At 35.9% G+C, this 13,590-nt stretch overlaps 1 protein-coding gene across 11 annotated transcripts in view; it reads right to left on the reverse strand.

Moving 5' to 3' along the window:
* DYNC2H1 (dynein cytoplasmic 2 heavy chain 1) overlaps positions 1–13,590 on the reverse strand; it is a 344,376-nt gene that overhangs the window by 134,978 nt on the left and 195,808 nt on the right. For all 11 annotated transcript variants that reach the window (XM_041770022.1, XM_041770021.1, XM_041770024.1 and 8 more), the window contains 3 exons: positions 11,438–11,593; positions 6,273–6,348; positions 1,309–1,517 (listed from right to left, as the gene is read on the reverse strand). In XM_041770022.1, the coding sequence (XP_041625956.1) occupies positions 1,309–1,517; positions 6,273–6,348; positions 11,438–11,593 (441 nt within the window). The remainder of the gene's footprint in view (positions 1–1,308; positions 1,518–6,272; positions 6,349–11,437; positions 11,594–13,590) is intronic.

Genomic DNA, 13,590 nt, shown 5'->3' on the forward strand with positions numbered 1-13,590 from the left:
CATTTATGACGTGCACTTTTCTGTAGTTTTATTTCTCAGTTTAAAGCTCAAATGGAGGGTAGCCCGGGTGGCTCAGCAGTTTAGCACCGCCTTCAGCCCAGGGCCTGATCCTGGAGATCCGGGATCGAGTCCCACGTCAGGCTCCCTGCATGGAGGCTGCTTCTCCCTCTGCCTGTGTCTCTGCCCTCTCTCTCTCTCTCTCTCTCTCTCTCTCTCTCTATGAATAAATAAATAAAATCTTTTAAAAAAATAAAAAAACAAAGCTCAAATGGAGAGGGAAGACCTGTCAGTGCACTATGTGAAATAAATGGACCAAGAGTAACCATGGGATGGCTCTATCTGCTGGGTGAAGCCCTCCCGTCAGTCCCAGAGATGCCCACAGCACTCATGTGGCCTGAAACTGGGCCACCAGTGGGCAAACAGATGGTCAGTGGCTCTTACTGAATAAATGAGTAAATGAATGAAAGACACTGAAAAACAAAACAGATGGGATACTTAACATAATAGGAAATCTATTCAGTAACATATTTAATATTGGTTTTTAAACTTTGACTTTTGACAATTATGTCACTGAAACAAAAGAATTTTCTTGAAAAATACTCAGGATGAGAGAAAAATCCACAATCCTGAGAGACCTATATAATTGAATATATATCTCTGTAATTCATGAACAGATACATGATCATAATATTCTAGGTAATAAAAACATTATTTGACACTAAGCAAAGATAAGTTTGTGGTAAAATAAATTAGAACCAAAACCTCAGGGCTATATTTAGTACTATTTTCTGGAAAAGATGACTGCATTCTACATGGCTTTCATAGGATGAATCCAGGGGAAAAGTTTCAGTTGGCTAAAATAAACACACATCAACAAAATGTTGCCATCAAAGCCATCTACAGTGTATCCCCTATATAGTTAGATCTGCTTTACATTCATAAGCCAGAAAGTGAAGGTACACTTGTTAAATATTTGAATTCTTTTCAGTTCTTTAACCCACCAGAGCCCTCTCACTCCCACTAGGATCTGGTACCCATTCTCCTTCCAGATCTTCACAGCAGCCTTAACACTTGTCTGTGAGATGTACCTACACACTATATCCTACTCTCATCAATCAGTTCCTAAGTTTCCAAAGGTGAACAAGACACCTAAGTAGAGTTCATAGAATCAGGCCATGCACTGGCATAACAATAATCTGTATTTGTGAATGAGAATTACTTGTGTATTTGAAAAGAAAAATTTATTTAACAATTTAAGAAGGGATTCATGTATCTGGTAATAGATTAAAAATGATGAATTATACCTACCAGAATGCTGCAGGATTTGGGTAGAGATATAGAATATGGAAAAACACTCTTCTTGTTCCTTTGGTTTAAAACACCAATTATTGAGGAATTAAAAAACTGTTTCAGGTATGACTGAAGAACTCTAAGGTCAAAATAGTTATCTATGCGTCCGCCATAAATAGCATTTTCAAGTAAACCATGTAAAAATTCCCACTGCACATCTTTAGTACCTATAATTTAAAAACATAACTTTTATTAGCTTTATCTCTAAGGCTTTAGAAATATTCTAAAAATACTCTAAATTATTCTAAAATATTAACTAAATTCCTGGCTCCAGTTATACTTATAGGATATAACAATATACATTTAACTTAGTTAAATCATTCCTTAAAAGGTTCACTAATAAGAATGTAAAGTTCATTAATAAATTCTTATTAATAATTAACATAATCACAGAATAGCTAATAGTGAGATTATTTAATCAAGTAAAATTCCCCAAATGTTTTCCATATACAAACTCACTTAAGCCTTCTAACATAGTATTAAAATTATCCAGTTACACAGATGGAGAAATTGAGGAATAGGAAGGGGATGTGACCCAAATCAGAAAATCACATAATCCCACATATCTGAACCAGAATGAGGTGCTCTGAAACCAAAGTCATACTCTTGTCTGCTATACAACACTGCCTCCTTAAATGGGAGATTATTTAGAGTATTTCCAAAATCTAATTTTATACAATGATGAAAACCTCAGTTTATCAAAATGACCTGAATAAGAAAACTCTACAAAATAACTTTACACATTATAATCCTGTACTGTCATGATTCTAATGGTCAACTATCCAGTTTCTAAAAGAGAAATATAGTATAAAACAACACAAAGTGAGACTTTAAAATTATTATTTCATTTTGCAACAAAAGCATCCTCTTAATCACAGTTCAGTGGTAGTTTTAAACTGTAAGAATTAAATCTCAGGTCTGCAGTAAATAGAGGAAACAACTGTACCTGTACTTAAACTAGCTACTTGACATGACTGCTAGCACCGCTGGTTTAGTTTCACTTACTATAAAATGCAGAGATTGGCACGAAAGACTGACGGCTCAGTACATACGTGGTCCAGGCTGTGGTGGCATGGAAGACTAATAAAAGCTGCCTCCTGCCAACCTCTCATTATCAACAGCAGCCAAGTAGCTATAATAAGGCACCTCACCAGGACTCAATTTCTTAGTTCTGCCTGGGTCTTCATTAAATAATATATTGGTAATGGACATGTCATTCATTCATAGGTCACCAGGGCATACAGAAACACTGATGTAGCTTTCACCTTATAAGATACAAATAACTATTATACAAAATATTTTATAGAATTTCTAAGATCTTGTTTTTCTTATATTCACTGTTCTTAGAGTAAATTTTGTTTAGGATTAAATAAAAACAGAGCTGAAATTATAGCAATAGCAGTAAGTCAATAATTATTGCGAGCTTACTCAATATATTCAATGTACCAAATGTTAAATGTTTCCTGTGGCTTTTCTCATTCAAAATTCTCAAGAATTGAGCCAGTGGATGTAGTATCTGCTATCATTCCTATTTTACAGATCAGGAAGCTCAAGGTTATATGTATACTCCAGGTCTTGGAAGCTATGTAATTTCTATACCTACTCATCCCTATAATTAAAACTTTTTCTCTTTCTTGATTTAACTCTGTATACGTGGAAGTCTCCAATATCAAGAAATTCTGTAATTCTGAGATTATATAGTTAGATTTTTACCATGAGATTCACTATCACTTTAAAGCACTGGCTTCTTACTCACATCAATTCAATGGTGTGGTATATATAAAATGATATAATGCTATTAATTCTCACAAGCTTCAAACATAATCACAAATCATTCAAACTCCCTGCTTTGGTTTCTTCATCTTAAAATGGCATATACAATTGTATCCTTTGTATCCATTGTATCTTTTTGTATCCAAAAAGAATAAAATCTTGTCATTTGCAATGATATGGATGGAGATAAAGAGTAGTATGCTAAATGAAATAGGCCTGTCAGAGAAAGACAAATACCACATGATTTCACTCTTACGTGGAATTTAAAAAAGAAAACAGATGAACATAGAGGAATGTGGAGAAAAAGGAGCGGAGGAGGGAAGAAGAAAGCAATCCATAAGAGACTTTCAACAACAAAGAACAAACCAGGTTGATGGAGGTAGGTCAGGGGGTGGGGAATGGGCTGGAGGGGTGGTAGGCATGAAGGAAGCACATGTTGTGATGAGCACAGGGTATTACATTTAAGTGATGAATCACTAAATTCTACTCCAGAAACTGATACTATACTGTATGTTAACTTGAATCTAAATAAAAACTGGAGAAAGAAAGAAAAGAGAAAAAGAAAGAAAAGAAAGAAAAGAAAGAAAAGAAAGAAAAGAAAGAAAGAAAAGAAAGAAAGAAAGAAAGAAAGAAAGAAAGAAAGAAAGAAAGAAAGAAAGAAATTACCAAGTTTCAATGCAAGCTAAAGCATTACTATATATTCTCCAGAAAACTCTGTCCAAATTAACATTAAAAACAACAGCTTATAGAATCAGAAAAGAGGTTACCCTTAGCATGGAATGGGGCAGTGTTGGGTCACATGCATAAAGGAATAAGAGACACACTTCTTGGGATGCCTGGGTGGCTTAGCGGTTGAGCTAAGCCTTTGGCCCAGGGCGTGATCCTGGGATCTGGGATCAAGTTCCACATGAGGCTCCTTGCAGGGAAACTGCTTCTCTCTCAGCTTATGTCTCTGCCTCTCTCTGTGTATCCCTCTCATGAATAAATAAAATCTTTAAAAAAAAAAAAAAAGACGCACTTCTGGAAGGGTGGTATTACTCTGTTGATTTGGAGATAGTTACAAAGGTTCAATATATGACTATTTATCAAATTGTAAATTTGTGTACAGTTTTCTGATACATAATTCAAAATTTGATAAAGAAAAACTCACTCGGAATATTATTTGGCATTCACTAGTGATGAACAAATGGTAAACAAATAAATACCCTATCTACTCATACATATACTCAACATAAATACATCCAACTATTTACCAAAAGCCACAGCAGCATTATTCATAATCACCCTAAAATACCCATATGACCATCCAGGGAAGCATTATGATCAAAAAGTGGCACACTATATATATACTGATCATAAATGATCTATAACTACATGTAACTGCATGGGTGGATCTCTCAAATATAATGTTAAATCCAAGAACCTAAAGACTGTATGATGCATATATGTGATGCATGAATCCAGCTTTACAAAATAAGGTAAAACTGATCTATGTAGTAAGATGCTACTGTTCACCACAAAAGCTGGGGGGTGGGTGTTGAGAGATGGTCAGAACCAGAAGGCAGCATGAGACAGAGTGGAATCAGAGGTAGTGGTGATGTTCTGTTTCTCGATTAAGGCACTGGTGACGTAAGTATGTTCATTGTGTAGAATTTCACTGAGCTTTGGTCTTATGATGTAAGTACATTTTGTACATAGTCCATTCAAAATTTTCATCCCATAAACATATAAATTGAGACTTGGACACATCCTAGATGTCTAATCTTATCATTCTGCCAAAGTTAAGTCATAGAATCATTTCTGATATCTGATATTAATTCACCTAACAATAACTGAGTACCCATGATAGGCTAGGTTCTACCACAGGTGTCAAGAAATATCGTTAACAGAACAGTCAAAGACATTACTTTAAGGTAGATTACACTCTAGTAGGAAGAGAGAAAACAACAAATGAAAAAAAAAAACAATAAAAAAAACTACGAGGTAGCACTCATGTACTCCAACAACACAACATAAGAAGGAGTGGAGAGTAATTTTTAAATGACTTTAGACTGGTGGTAATAAAAAGCGTATCTAAAGAGGACACCTGGAAGCTGAGATGTGAATGGTAAGGACAGACGTATTAAGGTCTGAGAAAAAAAAAAAAGGCATTTCAGACAGAAAAGCACCAACCACAGCCTTCAGGTAGGAATGAGCCTGGCTCAATGGAGGAAAGGAAAGATGACGAGTGTTGCTGTAGGTTTTAAATGGGAATTATATACTTTACTTTTCTAAACAGTTTCTTCACAATGTGAACAAATTTCCAAAGGGTGCTAAATCAGAAAGCAGACTGGTGAAGAAGCTCTTGCTTGGATTAAATGAACAGAATCATGATCTGGTTTGGACATGGAGGGACAGAAGTTGCCCAAACACTGAATGTTTAAAGATCAGAGAAAGAATCTAGAGTGATTCACAGGTTATGAACCTGAACAAATACATGAATGGTGGTGCCATTTATCGAAGCAGGGCTGACTCCAGGAAGGGCAGCTTGGCAGGGTGTTGGGGTGGGAAGGGGAGACAGGAATCATTTTCAAGTTTGAGATTATAATCAATATACTCTCTCCTCCAATCCACCACTGGTCTCAACTCAAGTGTCCCCTTGCCCTGGCCCTATACAATACACATCAGAGATTGTACCACTCCTGTCTTCAAGAGGCACAGAGTTGGATGGTCTCCACCCATCAGATCACATGGTCCTGTCTGTTGCCCTATTTCAATCCTGACTCTTACTTAATTGTAAGATTCTACAGATCCACCATAGTGAACATAGTCTACCATAAGCCTGGATTTTAACAGTTCCTGAAATCTGAATAGTTCTTCATTAGCCTCAAACTTTGGAAGGCCACAAACTGAAGACAAGGTCTTTCTAGCCTTCTGTTTCCTGAAAGCTACATATCAATCAGAAAACTATGGCATATAAAACCAATGATCACAACAGATAAAGAACTATCTAGTAACACAAGCTTGGCAGTCAGGACATAAAACACATGAAAAACAGAAAACAAATTTCATTATAGGAAATCATTCTTGAAGAAATCACATTGTTAGTAAGATCTTAAACAATTTTTCACATTAATACTATCTCTGGTATTAATACTAGTAAAACTTACCATCAAAGAGCCTGTCAATAATGCTGTATCCAGCCCGAAGATCTGATAAAGAAAACTCATAAAATTTTGTCCAACCCTATGAAACAAATTTACAAATATTACAGAACTTTAAGCAATGTTCAAAGATATATATACACACACACACAGACATATTGCTCTTATAATCTTAAGAATGTTCAAAATATGCTAGAAAAATAAAAGGGCAACTCGAGAATTTTTAATAAAAATCGTTAGCTCAAAAATAACAGTATTTTTTTAAAAGAAATTTGATTGCCAAAAGTCATGCCAAAGTCTTTTAATACTAGAATAGTTTTTAACATTTAAGTATGGTGGCAATTCAGTCATAGAACAAATTGGTAAATTTTTTAGTCTAAGTATGGTATATACATTGGGATAGTTCCTATAATTTTGTCCTTCAGAATTGTGGTTTTTGTCCTCAGACATGAGAACAGAAATATCACAAAAAAAATGTTTAAAGGCAAACGGCATTATTTTCTGTACATTTTACCCATGAAGCATTCATATTGGAAATTATGAACTTAGTTAATAGCTACAATTCTTGTATAAAAAGTACATTCATAGGGGGATCCCTGGGTGGTGCAGCGGTTTAGCGCCTGCCTTTGGCCCAGGGCGCGATCCTGGAGACCCGGGATCGAATCCCACGTCGGGCTCCCGGTGCATGGAGCCTGCTTCTCCCTCTGCCTATGTCTCTGCCTCTCTCTCTCTCTCTCTCTCTCTGTGACTATCATAAATAAAAAAATAATAAATAAAATAAAAAAGAAAAGTTTAAAAGAAAAGTACATTCATAGAACTCTTCATTATATAAAAATTTTTAAAAAGTAATTTTGATGGTACCTCCATTAACTTTAATTAGTTCAAAGTAATAAGTAGAAACTAAAATCTATTTAGACTTTAATAGTATTTAGGAGCATCAACACAGATTTCATTCATTCATTAATCATTCAAAACATTTATTACACGATGTTACATGTAAAGCTCTGGGCATAAGGAACCAAAACATAAATAACTCCCCCCTCAGGTTGCTGTCAGCCAAACGTGGGGGAGGGAAAAGCAAGGTGGGTACAACCCAACACTCCAACAGACTCGTGGCTCCAATGTGTTGGATGGAAGGGTATATACTCGGTATGTCCAACTGTTACCTGAGCTAAGGGTTAGGGCATGTGTCCTGACGGGGAGGGGAATAGAGCAGACAGGGAGTCAGGATGGTAAAACTCAAGACTTTCAGTGCCTCATGGTCATGGCAGGTGAGGACACCAAGATGAGAGGTGTGAAGAATGACTTCTGATGATGTCATTGATGGTCAAGTGGACGCTGAAAGAATGCAAGGCTGGGAAGATTCCGTGAGCTCCTGGAGGCTACTATGTGCCTGTTACATACCAGGTGCTGTCCTGGTCCATGAGATCACAGCAACAAACAAGGGGGACAAAATCTGTGCTCCTGAGAAGCTTCAGTTCTAGTACTTGAATGCAGAATATGTGGGCTTTCAGTCATTTTTAAAAAAATTTTTTTTTACCGGAGTTCAATTTGCCAACATCTAGCATAACACCCAGTGCTCATCCCACCAAGTGTCCCTCTCAGTGCCCATCACCCAGTCACCCCAACCCCCGGCCCACTTCCCCTTCAACTACCCCTTGTTGATTTCCCAGAGTGAGGCGTCTTTCATGCTCTGTCACCCTCACTGATATTTTCACTCATTTTCTCTCCTTTCCTTTTATTCCCTTTCACTAATTTTTATATTCCCCAAATGAATAAGACCATATAATGTTTGTCCTTTTCCGATTGACTTATTTCACTCAGCATAATACCCTCCAGGTCCATCCACATCAAAGCAAATGGTGGGTATTAGTCATTTCTAATGGCTGAGTAATATTCCATTGTATACACATTTTAAAAACAAACTGGGTAAGTCAAATAGTTGGAGGCAAAACCTAGCACTTAGGGAACCAGTCTGAGTTTGATATAAAAATTTGGGCATCACTAACATTTGGATAAAAATGCTTTTAATTATAGATATTGTAAAAATCATAAGAGATTTAAACTCCCCTCACTAAGTTTTAGCCCAGCTAAGAATTAAAGGGGTAAGGGGTATGTGCCTGTCCACAGTTGTTAAACTTCCTGGAATATTCCAAATAAATTTTCTACCAACTCAAAGTCTTATTAATATTTCTTATATCACTCTCTTAGACCTTATTTGTGAATGTAGATTTAAACACTTTTTCCAATACTTTAAAGATTAGTATTTATAAAACTCTGCAGTTAGAAGACTGCAGCCCTCAATAACCCCGAACAGCAATTCCAAGTGAGATTCTAGTTCTAAAATGGTAAGAACTGTGCTCTGAGGAGTATGTCAATGCTGGAATATGAAGGACTTTAAAAATATTTTACAGCTTTTATTATAGAGTTTTTGTGTACATTTTGTGAAATGTATTATGCATTTCATGTTTTTAACTCTACTTAAGTAGTTTTATTTTTAAATGTTATCATATGTGTATTTTTATTGGGATATAGAATTACAATTGATTTTTATGTATCAGTGAACTTCTTAGCTTCATTTCATCATTTTAAGGGGTTTTTGTAAATTAACTTTTTCATATTAAAAAAGTTTCTTTCCTTTTCCTAAAAAAAAATATGGCACAACAAAATCAGAAGGTAGTATTTGTTATTTGTGTCATATTTTCTTGTAGAAATACTGTTATAAATTGTGGAGGGCTTCTTCAGACAGCCCATGGCACCCTGCTCAGCCCACCTGGAAACCCAGGCATGGTGTGAAGGATTCCAATAAAGACGAAAGCAGGGTGCCAACATGCTCACAATCTAGTAAGAGCAACAGGACGACCAAGAATAGCAAATATCAAAGAGAAGGGATGTTACATGAAGTGCAGAATTAGAAGGACAGCACTCAGGTGTAAAATAGGGGAAGTAATTCTGCAACCAAATACAGCACTGTAATGAAAAATGGCAAAAAAAAAATCTTTTTTACTGACTTCAAGAATGGAAATTCAACTGAACTGGTAGTGAGTGGATCTTTATTTCTAGAAATTGGTGATTAAATGAGGAAAAGAAGTAAAATAAAACAGTTTGTGTAGTGCACATCCCTGTGACACGGTCTCTGGCAATTAATGGTACTTTATGTTTTGACTAGGTTTTCCTCCGATTTCATCATTTAAAAGAGAGCAAACTTAACATGTTTTTAAAACGTGACACTTTCAAGTATTTGTGTGTGTGTGAAAGTAAATTGCTCTAAAAAGAACATTTTGGTAGTATTTACAAATTCCTTAAAATACAGCTATCTTTTGACCCAAACATTCCAACTTAGGAATTATAACCATCAATAAATATGAAATGAGGCAAATGTAGGAATAACCACTGCAATATTTTCTATTAGTAGCCAAGACTGATATGTCTATCCAACAAAACAAAACTGCTTAAAAGTCTATCAATATAATGAACACAAGTAATATTTAAAATTTAGCCATGAAATGGTTACTAAGATTTAAAAACCTCTGAAATTGTTGGTTAATAAAGCAAAACACAGAACTGTTATTGGTAATGTGCTGCTATTGGAGTTAAAAAGAACATACATACGTCAGTATATAAATACATAAAATATGCTTGTTTACATATGCCCTGTTTCTGAAGGACAACCAGCAGTGCTGAGCAGTGGCTGCCCTGGGAACAGAAGTGCTTTTAGAGAGCGAGGATGGGAGGAGACTAAATTTTAGTTGCAAATCTTCTTGTAACTTTTTAATTTATATTATGTGCATGTATCCCTTAATAAAAAAAATCAAATTTCATTAAAAAAATAATTGCTTTTTCCATCAAGGTCTACCACCATCAGTGTTGCTCATGAACCCGTCAGGATTACTACTGGGGACTCAGGCTTGGGTCTCTGGAGTGTGACTTGCTCAACAAGGTCACTGCCATCAGGAGGCCCTGGCTTCCATGGTCAAGTAAGCAGTAGCACACCCTCCCTGTAAGTGTCATTTGCAAGGATACAAAACCTCATCACGACTTCACGCATCTGACAAATCTTTTTGGGAAGGATGTGCAAGGCATTTGTGAATATACACTATTCCACCCAATCCTCAGGACAAAGGTACATGTGAGGAGTTGGCCCACTCTGCGGGGAGGTCACAGGGCTAGGAAATCTCAAGTCAGAACTCAGTACAGGTCTCTAACTCCACAGCTACATTCCAATGTTGACAGGTAAGTGAAACAGGCTAAACCCGGGGCAGGTGGGGAGCACAGACTGAGGAGAACACAGCAGTAAGGCAATGCTGAAAAAAAGATGGGAAGAATGAAATCTAGAAGTGACACAATGTATGACTCAGGCATTTGGCAAGAAGAACAGAATAAGGGGGCCCACTAGGACTGCATGGCAAGGGGAGGATGTGGTGACAAAGTGTTGAATGAATTCAATGACCATGAAGATGTGTGGCTTGATGGGGTCTGGAGGGAGGCTGAAGACTGGCCAGTCTTTCCCTCTGGACACCACAGCAATAAGTGTGCCCATTTCCTTGCAAGCACAACAGAAAGCCATCTATCTGATGGGCTGTGTGCAGAGTACGGAAATAATCCAACCTACACATTAGAAAAACAATTCTGGCTGCTACATGGATGGAGCAAAAAGAGTAGGAAGGTGACCTTGGAAAGTAGTATAGGTAAAAGGTGAGGAGGCTCAGAAAAACTCATGAAGAGAAAGGCACAGATCTCGAGTGTATTTTGCAAGAAGAATGAACAGGACTCAGAAATACACTGGGGAGGGGAGCTGAGAAAGAAAGTCATATCCACAATTCCTAGGTTTCCAGCTTGAGGAAATAAATGGGGATCAATGCCCTTTATCGGGAGGGGTACCCGATAAAAAAAAGCAATGGGGAACTCGGTCTTGAACTCCTCATCAACCACAGCAATCAGAGGATTATGATGCTTCACGCATCATCCCCAACAATGTAACTCAGAGACATGTGAACTACGGCACTAACCACAGTCCAGAAGATGAACAGCAAGGACAGAATTAGAGATACGAAGTTATGAATCATGAGCCAAATGAAAAGTAATCCTAGCCATTTACACTAAGTTGTAGAAACACTCTAATACAGAAATACACACAGCTTACGACACAGCCAAGATGTGTCCTAACTCACCTGCGGAATATAGTTTCTTCTCTCTTGACACGCAGCATGAAACCACGCAAAGTTAAAGAGGGCGTGAGCGCGATGTACATTATCTTTTTTGCTGATTTGCTCAGGAGTCCATGATTCATAAGTACGCATTAAATTCTTCTTCAAACCTGGAGGTGACTAAAGGCAAAAAATTGACATCATATTGTTTCAAATATTACAAATAAAATTAATAATTAACATACCTGAGGACATTTTAATAGAGAAAAATTTTCACTATTATCCAGTTTGACTTATTTTGACCTCAAAACATTCATATCTAAAACTAGTTCTAAACTCCTGTTATCTAACAGTTCACACCAATTATAATTCAAAAATTTTCAAATTAAACAACTATAAAACCAACAGTATTCAAAATAACCAAGTATGTTTTTTATATGTTCACTGAGGTAGTTTACTGAAACTGAATCGTCACTTACACAATGAATTTGACATTGATTGTCATGGGGCATGCGGTTTTACTTCCATAGACTAGTCTCCCTCTCCAGGTGCTGAGTTTCCATGAGGTCTTCTACATACTATTTACATACAATTAATATTCCTTACACATTAGTCCACTTGTGGCGAAGTGGTTATCAGCTGACATTGCAAGTCTCATAAACACAGAATCAAACCAGAAAATCAAAGTGTCTAATTAGCCTAAAATTCATTCAAAAAATTCTTACCCACATGCATAGAATATGTTTATATTATTTAATTATCCAAAAGAAGAGGACAAATTCTGAATTCTTAGAAAAAGAGTAAATAAACCCATTTCTTGAAAAAAAATTCTTCTAGTTTTTTTTTTAATAAAATGCATTTGTGTATTAATAATTAGTCCCTTTAGAATTCTACTAAGGATGGAACTCCTGGGTCTCTTAGTATTAGTTAAACATCCGCCTTTGGCTCAGGTCATGATCTCAGGGTCCTGACGCTGAACCTCACGTCAGGTTTCCTACTCAGCAGAGAGTCTGTGTCTCCCTCTCCCTCTGCCCCTCCTCCATGCTTGTGCCCTCTCTTTCTCTCAAATAAATAAATTCTTTGGAAAAAATCTTTAAAAAAATTCTTCTAAGCTTAAAAATATTCATGTGCATTTGTCTGCCAAATTGATTTTCACTAGCTTGTAAGAAAGGTAAAATTCTTCCTCTAAAATGGTTTCTTACACAAAAAGCACAAATAATTCAAGTCAGAACTTTAAGAAAGCCTGCTATAAGGAAGTCATTCCCTTTGTAATCCTTTCCATTCTGTTTTTTCTCAAATAAAAAGACTTAAGATTAGAAGAAAAACTACCACTGATTTACTAAATACATATCCAAACTTATACTTCTCAAAATGAAAATGTTTTATGTTTATGAAATATTTATAAAAAATTATCATAGAATAGGCCAATTTCCTGAGCAATATTCAATAAAACATGAAATTAATAGGCAACTGACCAGCCACTTGGAGTTTAAGGCACTAAAGATAACACAAAATGAATAAATCATATACAATTACAGAGAAAGTCATACACGAAGAACATTTGAAAAATAACAAGATGAAGACACTACTGTGTCAAACTATGGGTTAAGGCCAAGCATGTACTCAGTTGCAAATTCACAGACATAATAATTTCAGTCTTATTTCAAGTAAATATGAATCAACTAAGTATTCAACAAAAGAAGTCAGGAAGTACAAAAATAAATACAAATCTAAGGAAAACAAGAAAATAAAGGATAAAGCAGGAAAGTCAGTGAAAAGAATTACTAGATAAAAGTAAATGATGATATTGGTTATTTGGAGTAAATTTTTAAAGTCAACTAATCAAAAAAAGTAAAACAGAGATTTAACAGCCTTTAAGTTACTAAATAAATGCATGTGGGTACATATATGTACATATATAGTAATAATTTAAAATATAATTAACTGCATTATTTTCAAATAGTTGAATATCTACATGAATTTAAGAAATAGGAAAAAGTCACCAATTTAGACTAAACAAAATTTCCATAAAAAGGTAATCAAACTACCTCGTGAAAAAAAAAACCTGGAAAAGACTGCACATAGGGTTAAAATGTTGAAGGAACAGGTCCCCTGATAAATATTAACTCCTTGTGTATTGGAATATTCACTGTGTACTTCGTATATGCAGGTATTAC

This window comes from Vulpes lagopus, chromosome 10 (assembly GCF_018345385.1).
Source record: "Vulpes lagopus strain Blue_001 chromosome 10, ASM1834538v1, whole genome shotgun sequence".
Taxonomy (NCBI): domain Eukaryota; kingdom Metazoa; phylum Chordata; class Mammalia; order Carnivora; family Canidae; genus Vulpes; species Vulpes lagopus.